The sequence below is a fragment of the Myxine glutinosa genome, unplaced genomic scaffold (genome assembly GCF_964187855.1).
Source record: "Myxine glutinosa unplaced genomic scaffold, kmMyxGlut1.1 SCAFFOLD_720, whole genome shotgun sequence".
Taxonomy (NCBI): Eukaryota; Metazoa; Chordata; class Myxini; order Myxiniformes; family Myxinidae; genus Myxine; species Myxine glutinosa.
The window spans coordinates 123,699-138,663 of NW_027616815.1; the positions used below are offsets into that span (position 1 = coordinate 123,699).

Genomic DNA, 14,965 nt, shown 5'->3' on the forward strand with positions numbered 1-14,965 from the left:
GTGCCATTGCCTTTGGGGCTTCGTAAAAGAGATTGTTGCACAGAAGCGCTACGAATCCAGCGATGACCTTAAACAAGCAGTGAGACTTGCTTTTAATCATGTCACCCCCAGAAGATGTCCCACAGAACACGGCGCAAAATTATTCTCTGTAATGACAACGTTGGAGCGCAAACGGATGCACTGGACACATAATTTTTACCTTGCCTGTGTCCATCTTTTAGAGAGTGTAACAAACTAAAGGTACAAAAGAAAAGATATCCTGAGATGACGGACGAGGGAGCCATTTTCAATTGTTGATATTTCAAACAGTTCCCTGGACTCGTAATTTGCATGATTTGGATCGTGGTATCTCGGGTTCTTGTAGGATTTCTGAAAACGACCTCAATGCCGATGACTATTTTGGGGGTTTCAAAGACGTGGTGCTTGTTTTGGGTAAATGAGCTCGAGTGGTTTAAAGGGGTGGCCTTGGTACCGGGTGTATCATGGGAGATGGGGTGCGGACCCTATCAAGTCCCTTGTAGTCCTTGAGCCAGACCAAAAGTAATGCTCCGGCGGGGGGAGTAATTCTCATTATGATTTTCCATTAGACCAATGTCTCAAGTGTCAGAAAAGGTGTGATGGACATCTGAGAACGGTAGCTTAGTGCCCGGATGGACGCCATCTTTGAAACCACCCAGCTCGAAAATGCCCATTTGGTGGGGTACATTGTTGCACGTGTATCTGGACTTCTATACTAGCTATCGATGTGCGGTTGACGACTAAATATACGTCCGATGTGTACCGTCTAAATAAAAAATAATATGAAGCATTTTGTTTTAAATTAATTATTATAAAAATCAATTATCGAAAAAAAATCATATATTTTTCAATATTTTATTATTAGACTTGTACTTTTTTTAGTGAAACAACACTGGTATGATTTTCCAAATTATGCATTGTGCTACACCGTTTATCTGTCTATAAAAATAACTCAAAAACTAAAACATATCATCCACCACGAGTTTACAACAAATAAATGTAAAGAGGCATAAAATGACTTAGGCCGCCGCTGGCATTATCTATTCTGACGATAACGCAAGTTAGGAATGTCGTACGGAGAGGATTTTAACACCATACGATATCTAATAAGCAGGCGGAAATTGTTACATAGGAAATCTGCACTTTGGTGGCCATCTTGGATTTCAAAATGGCCGCCAATTATATTAATTATTCATTACTAGAGTTTGGAAAGACGTATGGAGCTGATTTTAACACCATACGATGTATATTCCTAATAAGCAAGCGGAGGTATCATTGAACATGTCATGTTTTAGTCAAATAACACCGGTATGATCTTCCAAATTATACATTTTGCTAAACCGTTTATCTGTCTATAAAGATTTTCAGGCAATTTGGCCTGCATTATAATAGAGAACAACATATGCTATACAATATACAGTGCACACAAAGTTAATCATCAGAGTCGCCATCAGAGTCATTGGCATCCTGAGCCACGATAGCATCATCCTGCACCATGTTGGAGCATCCCTGCAGCTTACACACAACAGTGCACTTCAACCCATTCAGTATGCAGGAGCAATCTGACGGTCGACACGTCCTTCTGCATGTGCATGAGATGAGATTCAAGACGACATCTGGAGCTGGTAGACCCGCCATCCATCGGATTGTGAGCGAACCGCCATCATCGAGTTCCCAACCATGTCCTGCTGATGGTGTTGGGACGTCTGGTAGGTTTTCAAGGCTGCGTCGCCAGATAGCCGCCTGATAGTTGGCCCTAAGCGTATGCTGCATCAAGGAGTCTTCACAAGGCGGCAATTGTCCAGATTCGATCTGGCCCTTCTTTGCACAGAACATGTGATAACGGAGCGAATTAACACCGACGATCTTCGTGTTCTTGGCGTACAGCTGACACGTGAAGGCCTGAATGCTATTGAAGACGTCTGTTGGTACATTCCACGAAGATCCCAGATCTGTGAATGCTTGAAGATACAGCTCATTCGCTTGCACAAGCTTCAAAGCCTTTATCTTTCCTTGGCTAGCCAGAGCACTCACAGTGTCACACCCGCTCCATGCATGAAGCCCTGGCAATGCACTGCAAACTCCAGACCCCAATACCGCAGCCAACTTTCCAACGTCGATCATTCTGACTCGAACCTTTGTTCCTCGTCTGATGAAGAGCTGACTATCGATGGTTCTGCTGAGATGAAGACTGATGATCAGAACGTCGGTGTCATCTGCCACTAAGATGATCGTCTTGTAGTGGGTAGCGGCGTGCTTTGCGTGGAGAAACATACGCGTGTCTGCTTCCTCGTGGCTACATTCGAGTGCTTGCACCAACTTCCACCTATCGCGGGTCAGTACCAGACATTTTTCACCACAGGTGACATACAGTGTTCTGTTGCCTAGCTTTTCGCGATTTGTTTCATGTTTCCACGACTCCGCCAGAAACACAACCAGTTTCTCCTTTGTCTGGCTGCAAGCAAGGAGACGCCGCCAGTTCATGATTTTGTGTGCGGGTCTGATCTCGCTGAAACTGATGCCTTCATTTGAACCGCGGTTCACACGCTCAGCTGCTTTGATGGATTCTTCTGTGTATGTGTCAAAGACAACATCGATGCGCTCACTGCCTTGACCAGCGTGAAGCGCTGCAGCAAGGATGCGGTCAGATAGTTCTTCGAACGTGTCGTTCTCGCCATGCATCTTTTGTATGAGAGCCATCGCATCAATTATTGTTGCACTTCGCTTGTCAACGTTCTCGGCTGGTTCCACAAGACCTTCCATGTGTTTCGCAAGTGCAGCTTTGTTCGTTTTTTTCATTGACCCATCAACGTTTGCCAAAGACCATGGTAACGGCCCTAGTGGGTGACAAAGGACAAGTTGCATGTCGAGGTTCCTTGTCTTGGCGATGAGTATCATGGTGGCAAACAGTTGTCTGTCAGCTCTCAGGACGATCTCCTTGTTTGTGCCCTTCACAACTTTCTGCTTGATCTTACCAAAGGTCTTCAAGTTTAGCTTGTTCAATGTGTCATGAAAGCCTGTTCCCTCTTCAAGACGTTTCTGGAAGCTTTGATACGCCGCTTCCCCCTTTTGCAGGGTGTTGAGTAGGTCATTAGAAACGTCCTCCCTCGCAGCCGCTCCGGTAGATATACTGAGAAGACATGACGGATCATCGGCGAATGGATTGGTCCAGTCATTTTCCAGTAGATCACAGATAGCTGTGACGCCAGACTCATCACGTTTGATGCGAGAAGTAGACAAGTCAGGGTGCTTGGCGTGAGATGTGTCGCTGCCATTCACAAGGATAGTTTCTCGTAGTTGCCTCAGTGCAGTAGCCCGATTTTCTGCAGTTAGATAGTATCGTGACACAGCCCCTTGTCGAAGACTAAAACCTCGTGTTCCTCCAGCTGTTTGCGTATCTTTGTTTACTGTTTCTTCTGTTGTCTGATCAACAGCGATTCTGGCAAATGGATTCCCTGGTCTAAGCTGTACGGAGAAGTAGCCTTGATTGAAATGCCTGTACAACTCGGGGCATGTTTCGTGGAGTTGCGTCATCTGTGCATAGTACACTGGTAGATATCTAGCATAGTTCACCTTGTTCATTGCGAAACACCAAGGGATCACTCTTCTGACACAAGCCAAGTGAAGCATCCAGTCGCCTTCTCTATCCGCACGAATCAACCCCAGCAGGGTCTCTACCATATCAATATACATCATCCAGAAGCGAGCCAGGTCTCCATGTTTGGTTCGCAGAAAATGTAGGTATTTCGCGAACATGTCAAAGCTCTGTACACATGAATCATCATCGAGAGCAGCAGCGAGAGTCTCGTGGCAAACATCCTCCTTGATGCTGCGAATTTTGAGGTCAGTGCTTCGAATCTGGGGTTCCTTGTCAGGATGATTGCTTTCTATCCACACCTGGAAGCCCTTCCAAATGATGCGCATTAGTGCCTCGTACATCAACTTGTGGAGTCGCACAGCACGGTTGTATTGCTTGCCTTCCAGAACCCTGTTGATGGAACCTTCAGCGATTACTCCTGACTCAACAGCTACATCCCGAAGGCCTGCATCTCCAAACATTTTCCCAATGCTCGACATGAAGTTACAGATGGTATGGAAGTTCCCCATCATGAGCACGATTCTTCCATATCGATCGACATCTTTCCATGCTATTTCGGTCGCCTTAGCAAATAGTGCCTGGTCTAGCACCACCGGTATACGCTCAAGCTGAAGTGATGACATGATGTTCAGAGCTTCTCTGAGGATTTCTTGCACTGTTGCCATATCTGTGGCAGGCGCGTTTATAGTCGGCAGGTAGCCAACTACATCTTCCGTCACCTGAACACGATCTCTAGTCATGATGTTGAAACCAGTCCACGAACTGATTGTCTGGTCGCATGGTTCCAGCATGCGAGTCATAATCCATACGTGATTTCGGCGCTGCGCAAGGGATGTTGCGCCTGCAAGAGTGTCAGAAAGATCTGCAGGCTTGATTGCAGGTGGGCCCTCTCGTTTCCCACCGCTGTATATTGGAACTAAATCGCTGGATGACGGGATAGATCGCTTCTTATCTGCTTTGGATACTGCCGATGGAGGTTGGGGCGGCAAACACGACTGCGACTTCGGTTGGACGATGATACCGTTGACGCGATGCGATGTTCCGCCACCACTCAGCGATTCCTCTAGCCTGTCGATGTTATCGAATGCTAATACAGTCGGGACCGAAGGGTGCACATGTGACGGAAGTGGTACTGTATCTTTCTCCACACTTGCTAATTTGTCTATGCATAGCGCTGTCTCGATTTCTTCCAGAACTGTGTACGAACATCCGTGCCCGAGTCGATTCAATATTCTGATGACCTCTGTATTACCGGTGAGCGTTTTCATGACCCACGGAAGTAGGACATGCTTCGATGTTCTGATGGTACCCCGGTGTACAGCATTGATGATATCTTGAGCCATCGACCATACCAGTGTGTCGGCACGCGCAGAGCTACCCCCACTCCCGCAAATCAAAGTATGCAGAAATACACGAAGAGAATCTGGTATCTTCACGTAATCTGAAGTGAGTTCTGCTGGCTGAGGCGGCCAACGTTCATTGTAATGAGCATCTTTGATCTGGTGTCGCAGTGAAGTAGCTGCACGCACAATGTTACTTTCACCGTCCGTTCGTTCAAATGCTTTCACTTCTGCTTTCAGGTTTACGCACTCTGCAGCAATCTCTCGCTTTGTCAGATTATCGGGCATCAAGTATACACGGTGTTTCACATTGAAGAAGATGAGCGATTCTCCAAACTCTCTTTGTAATGTGCGCTGCAGATTCTTCTTGATGGAGTCACGAACATCAACTGAAAATGTATCTGAAGACAGGATATCTGTTGCAACATCAACTATTGGAACAATCCTCGGGTTCAAGAACAAGTCAGTGCGAATGAAATTGAATATACATCGTATCATTTCTTTTTTCTCGATATTATCTTCAATGTCAGTTTCTACTTGAGGTTTTTGGGGCCGTGTGTAGTTTCTATAGCAGGAGAAGTGGTAGTGAGCCTCAGCTGCAACCATATCTCGTGTAGTCAATGCCAAAACTCTCTCATCATTGCGAGCTGTCGCAGCATCTCTTATTGTCTTATCTGCTCGAAGTTCAACAGCCAAGACAACTGTTTCACGGGTACGACTGCCTTTTATGAATTTTGAAGCACGCTGGCAAAAAATGCATTTATCATCGTAGACCGTTGAAGTTGATCCTGTCTCTTCCCGTGATGATCGCCGTCGCACCGCATCGCCAGTATCAACTGAAGAACTTCTAGCTGCATTGGTCAAAGTAGCTAGGTGGTTTTTGTGAGTGAAGTCTGATCTACAAGCCCTATGGTATAATATTGGAATATTAGGAAGTTCAACTGCGCCTTCTTGGACTAGCTTTAGAATTGGATAAAAGTTTCTAACTGCGGCTGCGTCACACAATGTCTTCCAAGAACTGTTGCCCGCTGCCTTGCTTAGTTCAGAGAGTGGCGACTTCTTGCTGCACAGGATGCACGTTCCGGACTCAGGTTCAATCTTCGCCCGTTTCGCCTCGACACCAGCCATCTCAGCTGAAAGAACAAAAAGACTGACGTTAGATTACTCCGATATCCGAAAAGCTCGCCAGCTTACATAGACATACTCATCCAAGTCAGTGAACATGTTAGATGGCGCCACAATACAACTCTATAATAGAGTTGTATGTGGCGCCATCTAACATGTTCTCTTTTAGTTCTTAAGCCACCCACCCCCCCCCCCCCCTCAGAAATTAATCAGGTCACCGCAACAAATCTCAGACTGAGATATAGAATATAGAATATAGATATAGAATAGACTGACGTCACTTTCGGCACTGGGTTCTGTGGGTTGATTATCGGCGGGAAATTCCAACTGACATAGTTTCGGTTTGTGGAAAGTGCATGCCTTTTCATATATTTTTTGTGTACACTCGTGGTGGATGATATGTTTTAGTTTTTGAGTTATTTTTATAGACAGATAAACGGTGTAGCACAATGCATAATTTGGAAAATCATACCAGTGTTGTTTCACTAAAAAAAGTACAAGTCTAATAATAAAATATTGAAAAATATATGATTTTTTTTCGATAATTGATTTTTATAATAATTAATCTAAAACAAAATGCTTCATATTATTTTTTATTTAGACGGTACACATCGGACGTATATTTAGTCGTCAACCGCACATCGATAGCTAGTATAGAAGTCCAGATACACGTGCAACAATGTACCCCACCAAATGGGCATTTTCGAGCTGGGTGGTTTCAAAGATGGCGTCCATCCGGGCACTAAGCTACCGTTCTCAGATGTCCATCACACCTTTTCTGACACTTGAGACATTGGTCTAATGGAAAATCATAATGAGAATTACTCCCCCCCCGGAGCATTCACTTCAAAAAATGGCCGGTTGGCTCAAGGACTATTGGCAAGAAGTTGAGGTGTCCTAGAACCTTCATTTCCATACTATTAGTGCTGCTTCCAAAAAGACTGCCTTGTATCACTCCATATTGAGCGATATCAAATGAACGCACCTGCTCACATTGTCTGTTCTTATACAGCAACTGTTGCGGATTGCATGCTGCGCACGGTTGTTCCTTGTGGCCGATTGCTCATGGTGACCCTTGTGTGTCGCGCATTACTTACAGGCAATTCCCAGTGATCAAGCTGCTGAGACAAACGGGGGCACATCTTTCTCGCGAGGAGTGCGACAACCTTGGTTCTGAACTTTGCAGGTACCACTTCACCCCCTCTCCTGTGTATCGTAGCCGAGGGCAATGGACAATCACTATAAGGCATCCAGGGGAGATATTTTTAATGGATCGAAGAGAAACACGTTTGAGAAGTTTTTTTTTTTTTGTTTTTTTTTTGTATACTGAATCGAGGCTCGTTAAAGAGCTAACATTTATTTCACAAACAAAATATACAAAAGAGGGAGCGGAAGACAAGATGGGGAGAGAAGGGGAAGCACACAACCACAACATTTGAGAGCAGGGAGAAGTGTGGGAGGGAGAGGGCTTGGGGGCAGGAGGCGTGGGATGGGGAGGGGGGGGGGGGGGAAGAGGTATAAAACACAAGGGGACCGAAATTAGCAGGGGTAGAAAAGATCAAGGTTTTGGATGGGGGAGTATAAGAGATGGTGGTGAACAGCTGTTTTAAAGACCTGGAGGGTGGAGTGGGATTGAAGAGAGTGAGGGAGTTTGTTCCAGAGGCGGGAGAAAAGAGGAATGAAGGAGTGAAGGTGAGCAGAAAGTCTTGATTTTGGCAGTTTAACCATAAGAGGGTTGCAGGCAGATCTTGTGCGACCTGTAGGAATATTTGGGGGGCAGAGCCCAGAGAGGAGTCGGTAGAAGACGGAAAGACCACCAACCTGCCTGCGGTGAGTGAGTGAAAGGCCCTTGGAGTTAGCTTCATCGCGGGAGATTCCAATGATTCTGAACGCTTTGGTTTCAACAGCGTGAAGACGGGCTAGGTGTGAGGCAGGAGCACCAGAGCAGAGGGGAGAGCAGTATTCCATAGAGCTGCGGATGAAAGCCTTGTATGTGGTGAGGAGCTCAGGTGTGCCAAGGAAGGACTTCGCACGACAGAGGATGCCCAGTCGGCGACTGGCTTTGGAGGCCAGATTTGAAATGTGGTTTTCCCAGGAAAGATGTGATGAGTAAGGCAGGATTGGCCGAGTATATTCTATAGAATTGGAGAACTGGGCATATTCTACAGCACGAGTCTGGTTTTTCTACCATTTGATCTGGTACTTCATTTGCAACTACAATATACGGTAGTTATAATACGAGTTCCCTTACAAGGAACTTCAGTGCAGGAGGATCAAAGCCTGCACTAGTATTGCCAACCTATGGTTATTTGTTCGTGCTCCATCCGTTTAAATGCCGATCATCACAGCAAGGAAGCAGCACGTACCATTTTTAGGCCTTGGTATGACTCGGCCGGGGATGGGTTCCAACCCTAGACTACCTGGTCTCAGAGCGGACAACCCAACCATGACACCACCGATTAGTTGCGGTTTTTTTCTTCCTAGCATGGCTGCCAATGGAGACATGGAGGGCCTTGAGGCCTGGGCCTTAGCAGGTGTGGATCTGGAAGCTCAGATTGGCTACAACGGTCAAAATCCTCTGGAAGTGGTGAGGCCTTGTGTATCATGTTTACTGTGTTAGTTTTATCAGCTCCACTGCTCGTAAGCCAGCCACACACCGGATCAATCCCTCCAAGCAAATCCCGGGCAATTCACCTCAATGTTAATGGAGCATCGCCAGTCACCTTGAGTATACTTTGCATGGGACTCGCCCATGAATACCTTTGCACCTGAGCACTGTAATTAGAGCAGAGTAGAGCTTGCTCTTGTCTTCAAGCTAATCGTTAACAAATCGAGCAAGGCCGGTAATGTCACATACATTTTTGTCATGACATCCACAATCTAATCCTGGTAGCCCTGGTGTTGGGCTAGCGGCTAGGGTGCCGGCTTAGGATCCTAGGGATCCTGGGTTCGTAAATCCCAGTAGATCGCTGAATTAACGCCAGGGGGGTTGACTCAGCCTGTCATCCTTCCGAGGTCGGCTAATTGAGTACCAGTTCACTGGTAATTCCCTGGTTGTCGTTAAAGGCGGCAAAAAGGGTTGGCGTCAGGAAGGGCATCCGGCCGTAAAACATTGCTTCAAAAAGGGGACCAAAAAACAACAACAACCACGGTTCCCAAAAAAGGCCAACCCCCGCTTTGCGGGGGAAAATGGCCTCTAAAGGTTTTTTTTTTTTTTTTTTAATCCACAAAATTTCAGCATATTCAACGGTCTCTCGGGTCAAGGTGAGTCGGATGGTTTCGTAGTTTTCCGCTCAAAATAAAAAAGCAGATTCCCTTTTTTAAATCTAATTTTAAACCTTGCAATATAATACAGAAACTTTGCTAAGAAAACATTTTAAAGACTTTGACACCTGTGTGTGCTTGTATCACTGGCGGACATCACCTGGATGTGTTCAATCCAATTAATAAATACCCGGGATTCACGCATTTGAATCGCTCCGGTGTGTGACTGGACTTGGTCTGTAATCCATTCCTGCTTTATCACGCCAGGTAACCTTAATCTCCATCCATCGTTTCACGTTAAAATGTGTTCGTAACACATATTAAGCTAATCAATGATTTTTACTCCTTGGTGTGACCTTCTCTTCCTAACGACACCTTTTGTGGTCCAGGCAAAGGAAGCTGGTCGGTCCGACGTTCTGGAGTTCCTCAAGAAGCTGCAAAGCCAATCAAAAACTGTAAGTGTTTTGATTGTTCTGTGTACACTGTTATTATTGTCCTTTAATTTCCAACTCCGGCAGGATAGTCGAGAGGTATATTCACTCCCCTCTGAACTTTCTATCCTGGGTTTGAATCCTGACCCAGCTATAAACTTCACCGTGGTGTTTCACAGGCAGGGCGAGGCATCAATGTTTGTGCCATCCCTTGGATGGACGTCCAAGTGGGGTGTCCCGTCTGCTGGCATTAGATGGTGAACGTTAAATATCCCACCATCAATCGGTACAACCTGTAATCTATCTTCTATCTATATATTATATATACTAGGGCATGCCCGTACGTGGGTGCCCGTTCCTTGCCAAAAAAACAAAAAAACGCTACCCGTACGCTCTACCCCGCCCGTACGCCCGTAAACAAAAAAAACAACGCTCTTCGCTTCCGCCCTTCGCTCTGGGAGAAATAATGCGCATAAGAAATCGAGAAATTATTATTTTCTCCGGAAGAAATCGAATTACGAACCGTAATGGCGCACGCGCTCGGCTCGGCTCGCAACAACGCGTTCTGTGATTGGCTGCCGGAAGTGAAGTCTTCACTGTCCGGAAGGTCGCAAATCGCAGTTACGATGAATCGCAAATTAGTTTTATTTAGTTTTAAAACATAGTTTAACGGCAACATAGTTTTCCAACGTGAAATAAATGAATACGCTCTCAAATGTGCCGTCCGAGGCAGAGTCTGTTCGCCACGTTCGGCACACGTGATAGCTCGCTGCTCTCTGATTGGTTGAATCGTTTTTTGGACATAGCTCGGTAACTACTTGTCCGATTAATATGAAACCTTGAAAAGGCACATCCTCGGGTCCCCAGCAATATACCTGGCAAGTTTAAAGTATATCGGACCCGTGGTTGTCGAGAAACAGCAGTCACAGACATACATACATACATACATACATACATACATACATACACACAGAGATTACTGGAATTATAGATAGATAAAAGAAAGTTTTTGTTACTTGCAAAATCGAAGATTTTTCAAGTATATTGGTAGGTTCCGTTTGTGGTTCTGTCTGTTTGTCTGTGTTTGTCACCGGCCTACAGGTCACAATTCTAAACCGATCGTCACGAAACTTCACCGCGTTGTATAAGTCGTCCCAATTGAGAAGCCTATTGATTTTGAGGTCAAAGGTCATCTAGAGGTCAAATTTCTAAAATCGCCATTTTAAATCCGATTGACTTGTACATTGAATAGCATTTGTATATCTAGTCACTAAATTGGGAAACATACTATTTGAGGTCAAAAGGTCAACCTAAGGTCAAATTTTAAAAATCAATTTTCATCTAAAAAGCCATCAATTCTCAACCGATTGACTTGAAAATTGAACAGCATTTGCATATCGTCACTAAATTGGGAGATACTATTTTTTAGGTCAAAAGGTCAAAGGTCAACTCAAGGTCAACCTTCCAAAATCATCATTTTTAATCTGAAAACTCGTCACTTTTCTTCCTGTTGACCCGAGCTTTGATCAAGATTGTCAATTTTAATCTTGATGAAATGGACAATTTGCTGTATCAATGGAATTTTTTTCCTTGGGGAGGGGGGGGGGGGCGTATTTTGCAAGTATCGTGCTCTGCATGACGTCTTCTTGTTTGTTTGTTTGTTTGTTTGTTTGTCAGCACACGCTAATCTCCTGAATGGTGAAAGATAGGAGGAAACCTCTGAAACAAAAAATGTCGGGATGGGCCCCGGGAAGGTTATAGGTGAGGCTGGGCGAGGCCACCTCAGCCGGGCTGGGCCCATTTTGCAATTAAAAGCTGAGCTGAATTATAGTAGTCAATCTTCTACAGCCGTGAGTAAAAGCTGAATTATAGCAGTAAATTCATTCAAAAAGAACCCGGGCAACGCCGGGTGCATTCGGCTGGTCATCAATAAAATGTGATCAATGAAAAGGCAGTGATGCCTCGAATCCCCCAAACTAAATTGGATTCAGCCAAGGCCTAGCGTAGCGAGATCGAGTCAGTTTATTCCCAATACGTGAAACAACCTGCAACCAACGCCTACAGAAAAATGATTTCTTGGAACGCCGGCCGCATTCTCCTTCCAATCATCATGGAACTTTGGCAAAAACGTTCTCCATGGATACGAGCTCCTATGTTGGAAGCTTCTCGTCAATTGCTGAAGCGGTTGTGGAGAAAACAATTTAAAAGCGAATTAAAGTGAAAAAGTGAGGGCCTTGTCCAACATTTCACAACATGGTCAAGGATAGTTGTGGACACCTATTACTGGTGATATTGTTTTTAAAACTTGACCGAAAAACTTCTCCGAACTGGCTACAGGACTTGAAAAAGATTCATTTTGGCTTCTCATAGGATGAACAAAAGTGTATCAAAATAGTTTATAAAGTGCATTTTCTCACAATATGGTCATATCTTCATTATTGTCGTTTTGTAAACGAAATGTTTTTTTCCTTATGCATTCGCTTTCCATTCTTGGAGCAGCTCGAAGCCTGCGGTAATTCCTTGTTGGGTTGGGCTTCATTTTTGATCTCTCCCGATTGTTGTCTGATCCAATGACGTCCTGTTTGTTTTATACCTGCTGTCCATCCATATCACGATTCCCACATTACACTCACTATAGCTGGTATTTAAAAACACCGCTCACCAGGTGCTTAAGATACCAGCTACAGTAGTGCAGCTCCTCCATGATCCTTGACCTCTGTGTTAAAAGTAGTGGCCGTGCCTGCACCCAGACTTGAGGGTCAGTTTGCTTGCCATCACCCTCATGCCTGGCAAGCAAATCCATGTATCCAGCTCTGAGGTCCATTCTGGTAAACCCAGCGAGAATACAAGGGGGAGCATGGAAGAGTTTCATGAAATAGTCAGGTTCACTATGTCAATAAATTATATTTCGTTCAAAATCATGGTAGATTAGCAAACCTATACATTTTTGGAAAGGTTATAGCATAAGGAAACTAAAAATCAATGTTTACATTTGGAGAGATACCTGTATGGCGGCCATTTTGGATTTTCAAAATGGCCACTGTAAAATACATATTTTGTTCTATTTCTGCCTCTAATTACCCTAAAAACTTTTAAAAATATACTAAACCTATATTTTCAGGGACAAGGAATCCAATGAAAGTATCAAATTAGTGCTATGGGGAATGGTAAGACACGAATCAAAGGTTTTGAATTGCAAAATACTCTTTATATTCGCGATAAGTTGCATAATCAAATACATGTTATCATTTTGTACAGGCAGTTAATAACATCAAAATGTGTCACAATAATTCATATCACCAAACATACACAGGCAGTCAGCAAAATCATATATACACATGCAGTCGGTATAACTTCACATCTACACAGGCAGCCAATGACAAAATATACACAGGCAGTCAATGGCATCAAACATACACGATTACAGAATATGCCATTTAGAGTTCGTCATCACTGTCCTGTGTGTCGTATCCGACAATATAGTCCGCATCGTTTTCACAGTCCGTTCCACACAAGCAAAGGTCGGTCAAATTGATTGGCAAATCGAATTGGTCGAATGGTCGATCAAATCGAATCGATTCGAATGGAATTGGTCGAATTGAATTGGTAGGAATTGGCAAATGTAAACATTGATTTTCAGATTTTCCATGTAATAACGTTTCCAAAAATGTATAGGTTTGCTAATCTACCATGATTTTGAACGAAAAAAACATCGTGAACCTGACTAAAACCTTCTACAACCCTCCCTTCTCCCAACAGTGGATCGATGGACACACAGAAATGAATGGTTTTGATGTACCCGCCATCGTGGGCATTCGCAAGAACTGAAAACTCCTGGTGGTGGTGGGTGAGATGCTGGTGATAGACATGGATTTTAATATTAACTATGGTCACTATCTACCCCAAGTTGTTGTAAAAAAAAAAAAAGACTCGTTTGATGTGGTTTTGAATATCTGTACTGTCCAATCGTATGTACAATATAACCTTTTAATGACGATCCAACTCCAATTGCTGCTTACAGACTGTGAACGTAAGGTACTCCTCCACGCACAGACTGTGAATGTAAGGTACTCCGTTTGTACGTGCAGGATGTACTCATTTTGAGATTGTATGCGGAGCTGCTACGGAGGCTTAGCTTTGCTATGTAAGGATCCGGCTCTGATATTTTCTCTCGACAATAAACATAAATACTACCGGTATTTATATTTGAAACAAAAAAACGTTCAGCTTTTAGTTTTATTTACTTTTTATATAGTCTTGGTGAAAAGGGAGGAATGATAAACCGGCGTGATCGAGATCAATTTTGAAGGGTTTGGTTCACCTGAACTATGGGGTTTTTAACTAGCGGAACCTCTCGAGCACAAGGTGGTTGCAGACCAAGTGGTGATATATCAACTCCATTGACAGGAAGGACCTGTCCATTCATGAAAATTAACACAAGGAGGGTTCTTCAGTGCATAACTCAAGAATAAGTAATTCTGTAATACATAGAGAAATGTTTTTTACATTGTTGGTGATCTTTGTTTGATCGGCACGTTTCGGAGTTCGATTTAAGACGGGTGAATGTAATAAGCTTTATCTGCACAACTTGTATGAATGTCGTTAAATGTGATGCAACAATCCTTGGATTATTTTATTCAAATTCTCAAATTAAAATGTGACCCGTTGCTCTGTCACAGAAGTGTTTATTCTATATCGATCATTTCCTCAAACTTTGCTTCCATTTCAAATGATGTGCCATTGCCCTTCTCTTCTATTTATTTTTTTAGACATGATCTAAGGCTCAAAAAAATCTCAGTCTCACCGAGTTGCTCCGGAAGGATAATCAAACTCACGTATTTCCTCGGTCATCCACTGGAAAAGGTTAAATCTATATAACTTCTACATTTTGCCATCAGCCATAACTATTCCTGGGCTAACTACATAGCAAAGCTAGTCTCCAAAGGCAGTTGTACACTGGGCATCCTCCCCCCCCCCCCCCCCCCCGATCCAAGCAACTCGGTCTGCAAGGCCTTTGTCCGGAGGTCAATAGAGTGCTGCTCTCCCCTATGGACTGGTGCCGCAGCATCACGTCTCTCTCCTATATTCTGTGGAATCTAAAGCTCCCAAAATTATTGGAATCTCCCATGATTAGGCTGAAGCACAAAGTCCGTTACTTTCACACCACAGGCAGGTCGGTGGTCTCTCTG

At 44.1% G+C, this 14,965-nt stretch overlaps 1 protein-coding gene across 6 annotated transcripts in view; it reads left to right on the plus strand.

The window, feature by feature from the left end:
* The window catches only part of ASPG (asparaginase), a 76,103-nt gene extending 61,646 nt beyond the window's left edge, over positions 1–14,457 (plus strand). For 4 of the 6 annotated variants that reach the window (XM_068132946.2, XM_068132948.2, XM_078768937.1 and 1 more), the window contains 4 exons: positions 7,181–7,267; positions 8,566–8,668; positions 9,735–9,800; positions 13,536–14,457. In XM_068132946.2, the coding sequence (XP_067989047.1) occupies positions 7,181–7,267; positions 8,566–8,668; positions 9,735–9,800; positions 13,536–13,604 (325 nt within the window). In that variant the 3' untranslated portion in view covers positions 13,605–14,457. The remainder of the gene's footprint in view (positions 1–7,180; positions 7,268–8,565; positions 8,669–9,734; positions 9,801–13,535) is intronic. The other 2 variants (XM_068132949.2, XM_078768939.1) reach the window with 1 other exon arrangement.
* The last annotated feature ends 508 nt before the right edge of the window (positions 14,458–14,965 follow it).